This window comes from Dryobates pubescens, chromosome 14 (genome assembly GCF_014839835.1).
Source record: "Dryobates pubescens isolate bDryPub1 chromosome 14, bDryPub1.pri, whole genome shotgun sequence".
NCBI lineage: Eukaryota > Metazoa > Chordata > Aves > Piciformes > Picidae > Dryobates > Dryobates pubescens.
In genome coordinates this window covers 17,799,758-17,816,852 of record NC_071625.1, presented here as the reverse complement: position 1 = coordinate 17,816,852, position 17,095 = coordinate 17,799,758, and the positions used below count along the sequence as shown (strand labels likewise).

At 41.3% G+C, this 17,095-nt stretch overlaps 1 protein-coding gene across 1 annotated transcript in view; it reads right to left on the bottom strand.

The window, feature by feature from the left end:
• The window catches only part of COL22A1 (collagen type XXII alpha 1 chain), a 212,536-nt gene that overhangs the window by 87,801 nt on the left and 107,640 nt on the right, over nucleotides 1-17,095 (bottom strand). The window contains exons 13-16 of the mRNA XM_054167371.1: nucleotides 10,214-10,267; nucleotides 8,911-8,964; nucleotides 3,689-3,742; nucleotides 1,033-1,077 (exon numbers count right to left, since the gene is read on the bottom strand). Coding sequence (XP_054023346.1) covers nucleotides 1,033-1,077; nucleotides 3,689-3,742; nucleotides 8,911-8,964; nucleotides 10,214-10,267 — 207 coding nt within the window. The remainder of the gene's footprint in view (nucleotides 1-1,032; nucleotides 1,078-3,688; nucleotides 3,743-8,910; nucleotides 8,965-10,213; nucleotides 10,268-17,095) is intronic.

The following is a 17,095-nucleotide window of genomic DNA, read 5'->3' as shown; positions in this document are numbered from 1 at the left end:
GTAAAGCAAAGCAAAGTATCTCACCCTAAGGGTTCATTGATCATTTTTCCCAGTAGGCAAAAGCGTTGTATAAATCTCAGTTTCTTCTCCAGATGGAGATGGAGAGCAAGAAATAGGAACAGGGCCATTTGAGCAAGCTAATTAACTCCCTCCTTTGCACAAACACATACAGGCAGACATGACTAAAGGCAGCCTGAACACAGGCAAAGCTGCTGGACAAACACCAATGTATTCATCTTTCAGGACCAGCTGGAGACATAAACAAGACAAGGCATTGCTCAGGGCTGCAAGACAGGCCATGCTGCCTGTTTTGCCTGCGTAAGAAAAAAGGTGACTTGGGTCCATCTGAGCCTAGGAATGCCCCATCTTCCACTGCTTGTCAGGGCAGGAATGAGCTGGTACCTGCTTCTCCTGACAGGGGCAGGAAAAGGAAATTTTAAAGGCACTTCACAAGTCTGCAGCAGAAGTGTGGACATATCTGAGGTGTCCCTGAACATGACAAGCAGTGCTTATTACAGGTATAACAGGTACTTGGTCTCTTTAGTGAACCAGGGAGTTCTGTGCTGTGTAAAATGGCAGAGAAGTGGGAAACAGCATCAGTTGCATGAAGCCTTTAACAGATAAACTGCCTGGTATTCATTAAAGATTGAGCTTATGGTAATGGGAAATGGCAGAAACATAGAAACTGGAATAACCTGAGCAACTGCAGTGAAATGGGGAAATGCTGGATGCAGACATGGTCAGCAGCAGTCAGTGGTCATCCACAACTCCCACGCAGTGTGGACAATATGCTACATCTCCTCAGAGGCAACCTATCCCTCCTCTCTCTCCTCTGTCCCCAGTTACACACAGACAAGAATTCCCTCAATCTGTGCTTGGTAGAAAGCATAAATTCATAAAGGCCTCCTGCTCTCCCATGGAAGTAATTCCCAGACAATAGTGGGAGGTGCAATGCAGTGAGGAAACTCCATCATCAGGAGCAAAGGCAAAGAGCAGCCTGGCTTTTCCTGACATGCAGCAGGAATGGAATACCTTGTCTCCTCGTGTTCCCTTTTCTCCTCTTTCTCCTTGCAGACCCTAAAAAAGAGAAAGAGATTATAAAGCTTAGTCCAAGCAGAGAGACAGTTTTCTAATTGCTCACCAAAGCATTGTGCATGATTGCACAACCTATTCAAGTGAACTTCAAGGACATTTTTGATGTTGCCAGTCCTCAAAGTTGGCCACGGGCACGGTGTAAGCAGATTCACAGGGCAGGCATGACCTGTGGGCTCGAGAACGTTTGTAACATTATATTGCTCACAGATACATCACCCTCCTGCCAAGAGCAGTGTGGAGGGACAGGGAACTCACCCCAGCTGCAGATGGTCTGGAAAACAACCAGTGCTCTGCATTTTTCATGTTGCTTGTAAACACTGAGGACTTAGGTAGAGGACAATACTGATGGAAAAAAAAACCTATTACATAAACAAGCAAGAATGCCTATTATGGATGCAGTAGCTAGGCAGACAGCAGGTACCTCTGAGAACTGGCAAATGCTGGATAATCCCTGTCCCAGAGACTCAAGCACATTTTCGTGCTGTGAATCCAATGTCAGTGCTCATCCAGACTGTGTAATTCATGTCCTCACAGGCACACCAGAACCATTTGCTGAGGCTTAGTTTGATGAGACAGCAATACTAATACAGGCCATTGACTCAATAGGCAGGAACAGTTTCCACCTCCCTTGGCACAGGAAGCACCTTGTGTTTTACCTTTATTAGAGCAACTAATGGCTACAGTCAGACAAAGACAGTCAATAATGACTTCTGTAAAACTGCCAAAACTTTAAATGCTTCTTATTCTCATAACACATTTGTATTTAAACTTCAATTTTCTTTACACTATACTGGAGGCTTACCTCCAAGCTTCTGAAAACCACATCTAGGTTTATCTCACCCATAGGATAATTTAGATTTCTGGTCATGGTTGACCATAAGCAAACTGCACAGCCCTGTCCATCTTTAACAATCCAGACTGAGCCTGCACAGCTTCCCACACTGCAGTGTAATAACACCACTGTTTCCAAAAAGCAAACTGCATAAAGTTTAAAAATATGACTCCTTTAATGCACTAATAAATACAGCATCCTTATGTAGACTGAGGAGACGATAACTGCCTTGTTCCTCACCAAAGCTAAGTGACAATCTTATGATAGAAATGGATATGACCTTCAGAAAGTGTGCCACATGCGAGTGCTTTCCTTCTCACATAAAAAAAGTGACTCAAGGAGCAGCTTTTTCTGCTTATTTTGTTCATATTTCATGAGCCTATCGTGTGGGAAAGTAATGCCACTCCTAAATTAGTTTAATTGTCTTCAAGCCTAATACAACTCAGCCTCAGATCATACAGGGAAACAGTGTGCACTTGGGCAAAGACAAAAGTGTCCAAACTCTTCCAAAAACATAGGGCCTCTTTTAGTGGGTTATAAGCATGTCCTCAGCTGGCACAGGGAAACCTTTTAGTGCATAGGCACATCTGGTGTGCCACTAAAATGCACCGATGTATGGTCAGGTCATTAAACCTCAGAAAATCCGATCAGTCTTTACAACATCAGCTTAAAGGCTGCCTCCATAATGACCAAGGTGAGACCACAGGAGAGAGATGCTAACTTGACAGCATCTGATTTATTTTGGTCTTGCTCTCTGTTTATTCTGGGCAGGTTTGTCCCCTGAGCCCTGACAGTTTTGAAAATTTGATTGGAAACTTGCTGGGGGGGTGAGGTGTTGGGGGGTGGTTGGGTGGTGTTATGATGAAGTTTTTGAGCACCATATAAATGGTGTGTCAACAGAAATCAAAGAAATTACATTACAGTGAGGGCATCACAAAATCACCAGCTGTTATCTTAGTAATCAAGTTGTATCTACTGACATCTCTCTGCTGGCTACAGGCCATTTTAAAGACATCAGAAGAAACTCAACAAAGTCAAGAAATTGTCACCATTTGGACACTGCTGGTAAGTGGTCAGACATATCTATACTGCTTAATTTTAAAACAGAAAGAAAGAAGGCAAGAAAGAAAGAAAGAAGGCAAGAAAGAAAGAAAGAAAGAAAGAAAGAAAGAAAGAAAGAAAGAAAGAAAGAAAGAAAGAAAGAAAGAAAGAAAGAAAGAAAGAAAGAAAGAAAGAAAGAAAGAAAGAAAGAAAGAAAGAAAGAAAGAAAGAAAGAAAGAAAGAAAGAAAGAGAAAGAAAGGAAAGGAAGGAAGGAAGGAAGGAAGGAAGGAAGGAAGGAAGGAAGGAAGGAAGGAAGGAAGGAAGGAAGGAAGGAAGGGAGGGAGGGAGGGAGGGAGGGAGGGAGGGAGGGAGGAAGGAAGGAAGGAAGGAAGGAAGGAAGGAAGGAAGGAAGGAAGGAAGGAAGGAAGGAAGGAAGGAAGGAAGGAAGGAAGGAAGGAAGGAAGGAAGGAAGGAAGGAAGGAAGGAAGGAAGGAAGGAAGGAAGGAAGGAAGGAAGGAAGGAAGGAAGGAAGGAAGGAAGGAAGGAAGGAAGGAAGGAAGGAAGGAAGGAAGGAAGGAAGGAAGGAAGGAAGGAAGGAAGGAAGGAAGGAAGGAAGGAAAAGAAAGAAAGGAAAAAAAGAAAGATGGGTAGGCAGAACATACTAAAAATGTAGAGAAAGTTTCCTGAGTTTTAAACATGCAACAAAAGCCACGACTTACCGGTGCACCTACATAGCCTTTAATTCCTGGAGGACCCTGTTTCCCCTCGGATCCCTGGCAAAGAATTGAAAAACTGTTTCACATGAAAGATGAAGAATATAAAACCAATTATTCAGAAATGTAAGCTACACTCCTGGGCTCACAGCGGGTAGTTAAGGCTTTCCAACTCTCTCAGCACTAGTACACAGAGCAGTGTCTGACTCTCCAGCCACTTATCCAAAATGCAATCACCCCAGTTTTCTCTGTCACCACCACTCAGATACTATAACATTTTACTCTTCAGCTGTCAGCCTTGCTCTCCAAACTGTCCCATGCAAGTTCTTCTACAGGCTATTGCTGAAATTGTGGCGGTTTCATTTGTTGCCTGCCTGTTGTGTACAGAGCTGTGTCCTGGATCCTGAGCACAGTGTTGGTGAAACAAAGTACAGGTATACAGTGGTCAGACACTACAGGGAAGGCTATACACCAGCATAAATGAGCAACAGACTTCAAGGTATTGTAATTTTGAAGAGTAAGTTGAAAGAAACAGATCAGAACTATGTTCTGCAGTATTTATTTTCAGCATAAGTGGGAAAAATGAATGAGGATCAGGTGCCTTTCAGCAGTCCTTCATTTTGTGGCACATTCTTTTCCTGGCAAAAGTAAACTCAGATGAAGAGCACTAACACTGTGATTTCTACATGCCTTATAATGCCTACAAATGGTCTGGATCCTCAACACAACAGGCTCAGCCTTCAGAGCCATCCTATGAAGACAGCCTGGACCTGACAAGGTGACATGCATCTTGCATAACCTATTTAATTACTCTATCTCACTTTCCTAACCCCAGACTTCCCCTTCTGGTTAACTCCTGCACTGGGTAGTTGGAGTGGATAAGGCTTCAAAACAGGTCAAGATTTTATTTTTTTATCTTTTCTCTATTTCATATTACTAGATACATCTTATTAAAAAATAATACATTTTAAAAACCATTGTGTTTGCAATGAATTACAAACAGAACTGAGGCTTCTTTGGACCAGTGGAAGTGCTCAGGATGTTGGTCCATTGGTCATGTCACACAACTGTTTACACTTGCCTTGGCCCAAGGGACAATCTCATTTGGAGCAGTCATTAAGCACAGACCTGGCAAGCTGAATGGACTGTACTTGGCTAGTGTTTCACCAACTATGTATTGCCAGAACTGTCCCCTCCCTCTGCCAGGGAGGACTTGACTTCGTAAAGTGGATGAAGCTGTGCCTTGAAGCTTGTGTTAAGTTTATCAGCCCAGCTGTAAAAGTGGCTGGACTTATATGGAAGGAAACTGTATGACAAACTCAGAGGTTGTGAGTAAGATTCACAAACAGGTGAACAAGAGCTGGGTTTAACCACAAGTAAAGGTGGCTCTGGAATCTCCCTGTGACAGAACAAGAGGACACAGTCTCAAGCTGCACCAGGGGAGGTTTAGGCTGGATGTTGGGAAGAAGTTCTTCACAGATTGGCCATTGGAATGGACAACCCAGGGAGGTAGTGGAGTCACCATCACTGGAGCTGTTTAGGAAGAGACTGGTGGGGTGCTTGGTGCCATGGTTTAGTTGATTAGATAGTGTTGGATGATAGGCTGGACTCGATGATCTCAAAGGTCTTTTCCAACCTGGTTAATTCTATTCTAATATAAGGCACCTCAGGACCTCTGCAAGGTCACGAAGCAGTTCAGGTTCTCTAATGGCAGAAGGAGAGCAGCAGGCATGCACTTAAACCTCTCCCTTCAGTCTACACAAAAATACCACTATCAAATACAGGCAAAGCCCCTACAGAAAGAGAGGCCTGATAAAAGTTGTCCAAATTACTGAAGTCCAACATAATACTGTTACATAAAACATGGTTATAACACTCAGCAAAAGTTATAGCTAGAGAAACTAGGTTTGCCTGGATGAGAAGGCTTGCCAACTCCCCTCAAGGGCTGTGCTGAGATCATGTCTGACAAACCAGAGAAGTGCAAGACCTTTGACAGCTGAAGGAAAAAAAAGAAGAAGTAGAAATCTGTCAGAAATGTAACTCTTACCTAATATTTTATATTTCAGATGAATATTTTTCCCTCTGTCCCTCTGCTTTTCCTATCAAGTGTAGATAACTGTCAGTTCAGATGGGAATGCTGTAGCTATGTCAGTGCCATAGCAAAGACAGCCACAAAAAATCTCTTTAACCTTTATTTAAGATACAGGAAAAAAAAAGATGGAAAAGGTTGAGTATTTGCTGCAGGATTTTACAGGCTAAAAGTGCCTGATCTCAAAAAGTCAAGCTTTGTTTCACTGGTATAGTATACAGTGAGATTCCTGACTGACAGCCTTTTTCCTCTGAAGCCACCTACTCTATTTAAATTAAACTGGTAAGTCCCACATACTTATGTGGGAGCTTTCTCCACTGACGGTTGGGGATGTTTCTTGGCATCTCAAACCACCATGGCATACTCTATAACCAGAAGCTCCAACACTGATTAGGTACAACACTCACTTTGAAAGCTCTTCTTTTCTTCTTTCTTCTTTTCAGTTCATAACCAGAATGATCATATATCCTTCTTGATCAGCAAGAAGTTTACCTACCAAGTTTTATGAAAAACCAAACCAAACACCAAAACCCCTACACATTTTTACAATCAAGATACTGACCTAAGAACAATCAGTAAAGCTGGAGAAGACATACTGAGGCCAATTCATTCCCGTAACCCATACATGCATCCTAATGAGCTCATCATCCATTACAGTACTTCTGTGGATTAAAGTTTTATAACCAGAAGTCTTCAGGACCCTTTTCTGTGCTACTGGAAGCTTCACACATTTAACAAGGTCTGTAAAAGCTGCAAGGCACTTTCTTAAAAGAAAGTGTTCTAATTCCCACTGAGGCAAAAGGCTGGAAATCCCTCAGCCAAGTAGATAGAGGGGACTGAATCTCCTGGGGTGCACATACAGTTGTTGAGTGAGCACTGCACTTGCTTGGCTCAGTGCAAATGAAAATGGATTGAGCCAAGGACTGCATCTCAACCCACCAGAAAAACTGCAAGGTAGCTCTCCATAGGCAGAGCCCTGAGCCACCGCATTGATGCTGATGATTGTAAATGCAAGAAGTGATCTGACAAAAGACAAAATAATTAAAAATCATTACAACAGTAATTGGAGATGTGACCTTCCTGATGGCTCTACCTCTGCCTGTTTCTACACACCCCCTTCCACACCAGCAAGGTGGTTGGGCTTTAAGCCAGGAGTAAAGAACGTAGGTTCACGTTTTAGACTTTAAAGCTCTGTCAGAAAAAACAAGATTGTTTCTTAAAATAGCTCAGACCAGAATTCAGCTCAAGGACATTGCATATGGCCAGCATATCCACTGAAGTAAAAAGTGGCTGTGAAAGCACACAACTGTTTTATATTTAGCCACTGTAGCTGAGAGGAAAGGGTTAGCCAAACACACCTCTTTCTTGGGAGCACTTGGCACTGTCTGGTCAGACATCTTTAGGTCCAGTCCCACCAGCACCTATCCTGCCTAGTCCACAGTGCTAAACTTCTATTCCTCATTGCCTTATAACTTGGCTGAAATATGTAACTTTGCTCCCACTATGGTAGGAAATATGGAACATTTTGCAGGATCAAGCCCTTCTGAAGGTATACATAGATGATTCAGTTTAGTTTGACTTTAAAGGCTTTGCAAAGCAGGATTGCAGAACTTTAAACCACAAGGAGCATCATACAGCCTACTGGTCTGTAATGCCACTACAGGAAGCATGCAGGACAGAGAGAAATTAGGTATTTAATTTTTTATATGATAGCAGAGATCCAGATGGCAGGCATAAATCCAATTCATTTCATCCATTCCCAAATGCCACTGAAGGACAAAATGATATCCAGAGTGCCTCCACTCAGCTCAGCCTAGGCCTTCTTTACACCTGTCATTTATCCACTGATGAACATGCTTCCATGCAGCTTCCACAATCAACCCCTTTGTGCAAGCAGTAAGGCTCCTGCAGAGAGCACTGGGTGGCTGCCAGGAGTTCTGCTAATCCACAGACATACTATTATCTCCCTTACTATTTTCCTTATGAGACTTCAGGAAATTATGAACATTTTCCTCTGGGGGGGGGAAGAACATTTTGGAGAAAGCACCTTTCCATAGCTGAGAAACCCAGAAGGACATCTATAAATCAACTCTTTCCTAGTGTTCTCTCAGATAGAGCTAAATGACAATCAGCACTGCATCTAGAATGGTGTTCAGGTACCTAACTCCTATTTGAGGACAAAGGCATCAGTGAACTCATGAGAGATTTAGATGACCAAATACAGGTCTTCTAGAAGGTGTGATGCTCAAAGGTCTTTCCTTGTAGGAGCATAACTAGATGAAATAAATTTGGACAATTACTTTGTGGTCCTTGCAGCACTTTTCATAGACTGAGATGAAATTGGTGTGTATAATGCTCCTAAAAAAAACCATACTTGCAAACTTGAAGCTCCATCTTTTCGTGTTATAGCAATAGGACCGAAACCAGCTGATGCAGTTATTCCCTCAGTAACCAGGGAACAAAGAAAGGAAAGCTGAGATTTTGAAAGGAGGGTAAAGGATTGCTCATTGAAGGACTTAACAATTTAGGCACATTTTTGAGGTTCAGCTAAGTCTCACCAGATGCTCATTTAGAAGCATATTGTTTGAAGCAAACTTGGTGATACAAGCATTGGCTCACATTCTGTGTCACTCAGCCACTGTCTGCTGCTGCAAAACCAAAGCTCCCAAAACAGGCAGAAGCATCCAGGCTAGGATCTGTCAGATGTTTTCCCCCTGGTCACAGGGTAGGGATAACAATTCTCACCAATGCCTTTGTGAGAGCTGGGAAGACTTACTGAAGATTTGACACGAGGCTTATATGGCTCCAAAACATGTTCTTTTCACCTTCTGCCTCTATGCTATTGTTTGAGCAAAAAATATTTCTTTCTTTTTACATGCCTTGCCTGACTGATGATAACTCAGCAGACTCGTGATGAAAATGAGCATTTTGAGTTTCTTTAGCCACCAGTGAGAATATTGAAAGTCATAAGCAAAAAGTAATTCAGGCAATTCACAGATACAAAAAGTGAGTGGGGAAATCAAAACAAAACTAAACAAACACTACAACAACAAAAACCCAAACAAACAAACAAAAAACCCACCACCCACCAAAATACCCAAACCACAAACCTGTCCATATAAAGATGTGGAAAGCTTACCTTTGGACCTGCTGGCCCAGGCAGTCCAAATGCTCCTGGCTGTCCTGGTTTACCCTGGAAATGACAGCAATATCAGTGGTAAATGCAAACCTCTTCTCTATAAAGGCTAGTATAGCTCAAAACAGTCACACATACAGCTTTAGAAATGGAAGCTCTGTTCAGTATTTACAGTCCTGAGTATCACTACCCGGAGATGTGAAAGTTTGTAGTGTGCTTTCTTCATTAAAAATGAAAGCAGAAAGAGACAAGCCAAAAACTGAAACAGCTATTCACTTGGTCTTCAAAACCACCACCCAAGTAGCATGAATTGAGTTCCCTATGTTGTGGACAGCTTGCACCAACTACAATCTGCAATCATGATTCCCTGAAGATAAAATAATGCATTTGATCTTGAAGAGTCACCTTGAAGTGTAATAGACAATTCCTGCAAAAACTCTGCAAGTCCAAGTATGTCACTACCCAATCTGTCACTGTCATGTGTGACATGATGAAGTTCATCAGTTCTAGAAGCTCAATTGGCAAATTGTCACAGTTTTTTTCTGAATTAGGATGTGGCACAATACAGAAACAGGATGCAATAGGGAAAAAAAGATCTTTTCTGCTATGTACCACTACTTTTGCATTTGCCTAACCTTCCAATAAGCCCTTTCCCCAAGTTCCTACAGTTGTTACCAAATGACTGCCACAAAGGAACAGTAAATGATGATAAATGTCCAGTGTCTGGAAAACATGTTTTGGTTTTATGCCTCAACTGTAGTCCTCTTTAAAGGCAGTATTTAGTACGCTTCATCCTTCATTGAGCTTACCTGGCTTCTCCTCTGCTTTTAGCAGTACACAAGAGGAGTTCAGGTCCTTCTTCTGTGTGACACACCCATTTCTCTCACTCTGTCTGTTGTGCAAGCACAGGATAGTTCCCTGCACCCCCTGCCATCTCCGCTAGCCTATGACTCTTTGCCAGACTTAAAACAAATAGCCAAGCTCTGCATCTGCAGCTATTAACCAACACAGCCACAGTAGTGAGTCCCAAACCACAGGCTGCCATGACTGTCCCCTTTCCCATCTTAATGAATAATAACAGAGCTGCCTCAGGAGCTCTCAGGATGGCTAATCCATACAACTCCTGCCATTGCTGCAAACATGAGAGGCAGAGTGCTGAGGCTATTAACCTCCCGCCATTTATTTCTACTGCTCCTAAAATGGCCGTACAAATCCCCAAGACATGTTCTACTCAATACAGATTGATTTCCACTGCCTGCCTTGCACTGAAAGGCAAGGATTATACGGGAGGAACAAAAAGGCTTACAGCTTCTCCTTTTGCTCCATCCTTCCCAGGGGGGCCAGGTGAGCCCAGGGACCCCTGCAACAACAACAGAATTCTCATCATCAGAATATTAACACCCATTGGATGTACAAGGACGAGAGTAACACCTTAAGGCAAGAATAAGGAATGAGAAGAATCATTTCAACACAAACATTTATTATTTACAGTCTCTAGAGGAGTGGCTGCTGACATTAACACACTATGGCCAACTGATGAGCTGTTAATGAGAAACTAGGCACTCTTGGCCACTTAACTCATTTAAGAATAGATTAATATATCTGCAGCTAATTAGACATGTAAGAATTGAGTCACCTTAATATCATCTCCTCTCAGCCTATCATTCCGTTGTCTCAAAAAATGTGCTGTTTTGTGACTGAATACCACTTTTTCTTAATTCTTTTTTGTTTTTTCTCTTACTCCTTGGTTGTACGGCATCCATCCCAAAGCTCAGAGGCCTCTAGGCATACCTATAATGTATGTAAGTAACAAGCTTAAAAGTAAACAGAAAAGAAGTATGCAAAACTCAAACAGCCCTCAGAAACTACCCTGGCAGCCAGGAAGAGAGTCTCAGAGCTGTGAACATGCAAAGCCACAGAAAACAGAGGAACAGAAAACTAGACAGCACTTTTTAAATCTTATGCATCAGGACAACTGAGACTTAAATATGTTGAGCTTGGCAGCACCACAGCTAACAGTGACTGCAACAAACAGAGAAAAGGCACTTTTGCTGCATGCAGCTGGCAATTTAAAGAACGAACGGAAAGAGATAGACACACAATAGGAAAGTCAAATGTGCATGGTAAGGAAGTGGCTCAGTATTTTTATTTCCAGCAGTTTCTATTCAAGTGCACTGTGAATAAAGGCTCAAATGAGAAACAGATATATGTATTGCAAAATGTTGCTCTGGGCTCTGATTAGACTAATCTCTGGCTTGCTGTGCATCACTTGGAGGGTAAACTCACCTTGCAGTCCCAAACATTTACTGTTTTAGAAAAGATGGAGAAAGTTTACATTCCCTTCTGTTAAAGTCATTTAGGGCATATCTGAAAAATGTGACTGAAGTAAGTACAAGTTGATAGAGCAAGCTTACAGCAGGGTCAATTGTTTAAGGTTGTGGGGTTTTTTTGTATAAGATGTTGACAAACAGATAAAGAAGATCTCAGTCCAGAAGTTATGTTCAGTGCAATAAAGGGTTTAATAATCTTTGACTTTCCATGTGTCATACTGAAGAAACACTGGTGTCTCTGTATGTGGAGCACTAGCACTGAGTTCCTATTATGTTTCACTCTTCTACTATGTTTTGAAGCTTTACAAAGTTTAGACCAAGTCACGCTCTTGAGATTTGTGAAATATGGCTGAGTATTTTCAATAGGTTTCAAGGTTTTAAGGTGAACCTTGCTGGAAAATAGTACAACAGAACAGACTCCTTTTTCTTAGTACTTTGTAATCACAAACAATACAGAGGTAAAACAAAAGACTTAAAAGGTGGCCTGTATTCATTAGCCTTCCACAATAGTTCAAATTTAACTCTTTACTGTATAATTATGACTCAGACTTACTTTTTCTCCCTTATCCCCTTTCAGACCAGGAAAACCAGGTGGACCTTCTTCACCCTAAAAAAAAAAACAACACAATGGAAAAAGACCATCATATGAAATGCCATACCATCCTGTGGTACATTTGCTCGTTTTAGATGGCAGAGTTATCATCTGTTGAGCACTGAGGTCATCTTCTATGCCTTGCTGCAAATATATTTTCAATTACCTGTAACTTGCCTGTATTTGAATTGTTTCATTTTCAATCTTCCACTCAAGTGTCTTCCTCTTTTTGGTAAATAACATCCAGAACCAGTCTTTTTTTTCAAGAATGAGATTAAAGATCAGTCTTGTCAACTAAAAGTATTTGAAGCATAGAAATCTTTCACTGAGAAACTGTCCTGTTGCCACATTTCAAACCACAGAGTCTCAAAATTTGCCATGGCCAACCTAGTGCCACACCAAATTGCCAATACTATGGAATATTTTTGAAAATCAGAAATGTGGGGATTTTTTCCCTTCTACCTGCTCACAGTAGGCAAAAATGTAAACTTGGAAGCCATTCCATTCAGAACTTATCAATAAAGATTTCTCTTAGTCAATAGCTTCACCAGAGATTCAGAGTAGGTTTCAGCTTACTGTGAGGAGAGCAGAATTATGCCTGCTGTCACAGGGTACTTGGTCACTATCCAGCAGCCTGCCTGTATCTGTCCTGCATGTTCATGCTCTGGCTGATAGCACCCAGGGTCCAGCATTGCTGCATTCCACAAGAGGTGTTGGCATGAGTCTTTCAATGGCCTGCTACTAGTTCCTCTGCTACCTGAAACGCTGGACATTCACTTGTTGGATGTAAAGCCATCAGCTCTGCTGTCAAACAATATTGCATGGAGCAGAGCTAAGCAACTGATAGTTTTTTGTCCATCTGTTTTCATTAAAATCTAATAATACAAAGTAATTCTGTTGAAAGAGCAAAATTCCCTGTATGTACACACAGACAGCCTACATATTTAGGTAAATTCAGGCCAAATTCTGCCACTTTCAGTCTTCTTTGTGGTGTTTTTTATCTTGCTTGAGTAGTCCAGCAGACTTAAGTGGATGTATTCCTAGGGCAAAGTTCCAGTCAATCTCAGGCGCTATGACAAAATCCAGCCTTATTTATTTGTACGTGTACTTGGCACTTAGAAGTTAATCAAAGGCAGTATCTGGAAAGTATCCATAGTGTATATGCAAATTAATTAGATACTTTTATAATCCCAGTTCTTGTTAACTGAACCTTCCTGAAGCACTTGGTCTAAAATTTGCAATGCAGCTAGTAGTAAGAGTTAAATCTGCTGTATTTGAATGACTCCATAATGAAACAGAAAAGTCATCAAATAACAAGGAAATAATTTGCTCTATGAGGTCAATAAAACTTGAAGGAACTACTGGTCCATGGCAAAGCGTGCAACATAGGTGAGAGACATTTATATCTTTTCTACACAAATTAAAAGAATTTGGTTAATTACTTCCTTTTATCCCCTCCCTCTATGAAGAAGCAACTCCTTGGCACAGCTTAACAAATTAGTCTAGCACCAGCCAGTAAGCTTGATGCACAGTACTCATAAAGCCATTTATGCTAGACAGGATACCATGAGGTTTCAAGTCCAGCCTCCCATTCAAAGCACCATCAACAGTGAATTCAGACCAAATTATTCAGAGTTTATCTAGTTTGGTGTTGAAAACCTCCAACAACACAGTTACTTCTGTTACCACATGACAACTATTTTCTCCCCTCTTCCCTTCAATTAGGTCAGCTGGGTTAGCAAAAGAGCTTATCTTTCTCTCCATCACTTGTGGATTGAGGGGTTTTGCCAGTGCAACCATCCTAGGGAAAGTTGCAATTGGAGAATGATAGAATTAGATTAAAAATAATAATAATAATATCACAGGTCTCTGAAATAACATTGTGCAAAGAGGAGTTCTTGCTGGAGAAGTTGCAGCTCCAGCAGTTAAGCTCAAATAAAAAGAAGCAGATTTTCCTGGGTCCTTTCCCTTTTCCAGGTTCATGAGTGTCCAGCATTTTTCTTACCCACTGGAAACTCAGCCATGTTTGTTTAGTTTCATCTTCTGTGCTGCACAACCAGTGTGCTGCACAGCCAGTGTGCTGCACAGCCAGTGGCCTTTAATCAAACATTTGCAAAAAAGTTATCAAGTGAATAAACACCTTCATTAGCTCACTGTTGACAAAATATTTGTCAAAAGAACCTAGACTTGGCAAGCTGCTCTCTGATCTAAAGCAGCCAGAGGACTCTTGTGGGGTTATTTTGTTTGTTTGTTTGTTGGGGTTTTTTTTGCAGTATGGGTATAGAGTACAGTCAGTCACTGTACTCCAAGCAAGATGGGATAGGCAGTTAATGCAAGCACTAAAGTCATAGGCTGACACAGACCTGAAACAGAGGTTACACAGTGTACATGAAGCTAAATATTTCTACAAATGCCCTTTTTTTTTCACTTTTCAGTATTTGTTCTATGATTATTTACTTGAATTACATCAACCTCATTTGTTCCCTGCATCGGTAATTGTGCTGAACACTGTGTGAATAAATATTAAATGATAGTCACTACACATCAAGGCTCTGTTTAAAATTGCAAGCAGTATGTAAATATAATAAAGAAAGAGCAGGAGCAGAGAGCACAGGCCAGTGAAACAGCTGCCAAGCAGCCAGGCACTACAGTGGGAAAATGGGTAGGCTTCAGCAGCTGGCATCAAGCCATGGTGAAGAAAAGCCCATCACATTCCTTCCACCAAGGCCAGGCCAAGTTGTGCCACCAAGAAGGATAGAAATAATATTATATACCCACAGGTTGGCTGCCATCCCAGCTTCAGTACAATGAGATTCCAGTGGTGACACGTAAATCACACTTATCTGTTTATGCCATGCACTTCTACTGCCACCATCTACTTTACAGATAACTGAACTTTGAAAGCTGTCCCTTTCTGGAAAAATATCTGGACCAGAACAGAAAGGACCAAGATCTCCAGGGAACTGGGAAGAGGCAGCAAAGGTAGAGGAGACTATTGTTAAGGAGGACAACAGAGTATAGTTTCTAAGGCAGCTTTCCTTAGGCTTATCCTATGTTTTCTGGAGTAGTTTTACACTGTAGGTGGGGTGACCTGTTGATTCTCTGGCCAGTAGTTTTATGTACAAAAACTTGCACTTGTAGGTAGTTGTGCCTGGAGGAAGTTCAGTAACAAATACGGCAGCTTAGCTTACAAAGTTCCTAAAATACTTAATACTGCATGCTCTGAGGATGCAGCACTAGACAAATCACTCTGAAAACTCCATCCTTCATTCCTCAGATAATGGCTATAAATTATTCAAGCAAGTTAGGAAGGGTTTATGAGCTATATTAAACCAAAAAAATTAAGCAGAATTTAGTAAAAATGATAGATTTTTTTATTATTATTATTGGCTTGTGTTTACTTTTTAATGGAAGTGTTCAGAGCCACACAATGGAGAGAGAGTAAGGCCGAAGAACTACCTCTGTTCTTCCCAGGGGGGGGGTCCAAAGCAGGGCTTACATGAGCACATGGTTTATCCAGAACCAATGTACAGCAGGAAATGTCACATCATGAGAAATTCAGAGCACAGCCAACTTTCAGCTGCTGCAGAAGAAGTACTGGGGTGACAAAAAATAAAGAGATGCCCTTGGCTTCAAGCCATTAAATATAGAGGGGTGAGCTGGGAAAGTATAGACACAACCAGCGAGGTGCCTTCGTTGCTTTGTGTACCTTAGCAGAGTTATCTCATTTCTCCATTTGAGCAATGATGTCTTCCTGGTCTGTCACATGGGTTTACCAGATCAAGCCAGCTCAGTTAGTGACCACTCCATGGCCATGAAGGCTGTCTCTTTTTTTTTTTAAACAAAATAAAAAACAACCAAACAAAAACCCCTCAAAACCTCCACCACACCTTCTACTACGTGCTCACCAGCCCATGGAATCACCTGAACATTGTGTGCCCTGTGGCCAAATTATATCTACATCTTGTGTATGTCTTTGCATAGCTTAGTGAAGATAGCTATGAAATTATAAAGCAGGTAATCTTAATTGCTAGATGATATGCTCCATTGAGTGGGAACAACTAAACCAGAGATTTCTCCATATCCAGTCTCATTGCAGAATTTCTCTGAAGAGAGACCAAAAATGGAGAAGGAAGGGATCTGCAAGCATATGGAAAGACACACAGACAAAACAACTCCATATTACCTGATCCTAGAGAGGCATCAGAGGCTCACAAAGGAATAATCTCTCAGTGATGATTTTAAGCAATCTACTCAAGTTTAGCTGCTTTGCTTTTCTCCACTCGCAGCTCCTTAAGCAGTTGCCAAGTTTACAAATATTTCTTCCAATTTGAGAACAGCTGTGGCCTATAATCACATATTTTGTTTCAAAGTCTGGGTTGTGGCCTATGTTAATGGAAATGAGAGCAAACTAAATAAGAAAATAATGCAGAAAAAAAATCAGTCCAAAACATATGGTTAGATTCTCATTTGCCTGTCAAATACAAGTAAATCACTGGACTTTTCCTTTGGCATACAGTATAGGCGAGAGAAGACAGATCATTCTAAGGTCAATTCCATGTCTTTTATTTATTTTCTCTTCCAAACTGGTCTAAATCTAACCCAAAAGTGCCACTTCTCTAATCCTAAAATGAAATAAAAATTTCTAAGTCTGTCACAAAACATTAATAAAGGTGTCACTGGGAGACCTTCAAAAATCTGCCGAGTAGAACCCCATGAATCACACACTCAGTATATTGACAGCTGCACAAACTGGGGGAATCTATATTCAAGGTAGGAGGCAAAATAACCAGAGCTGCAAAGAAATGGAACAAAATGGGTAAGATGGAATGGAATGGAAACAGAAGCAAAACTATACTGTTGCAGTGTTACCACTTCACCATTAACACACCCCTCTCTCCATTAATTAACTTCACAGCATCCCTGTGAAATGAAAAGTTGTAACAACTGCAATATTGTTTTCATCTCACAAGGGTTATGAGTCAGAGGTACAACTGAGTAGAAGACATATGGAAAGTCAGAGAGCTAGGAACAAAGACAGAAACTCACTCCAGGCTTCCTGTGTCTTACGTCAGAGCCATAACCATAAGTTTTCTTTCTCCCAGCTCTTTGGCCTGCATTTAAACTTGGCACCCTGATACTCACAAAGAATAAACTAGAAGACCACAGGTAAGCATCCTACTGCTGATTCATCATTACACACTAACAGGATCACTATTCCATGTGAATATGTGAAGAAGAAGAAGAAGAAAAACATGTTGCAAGT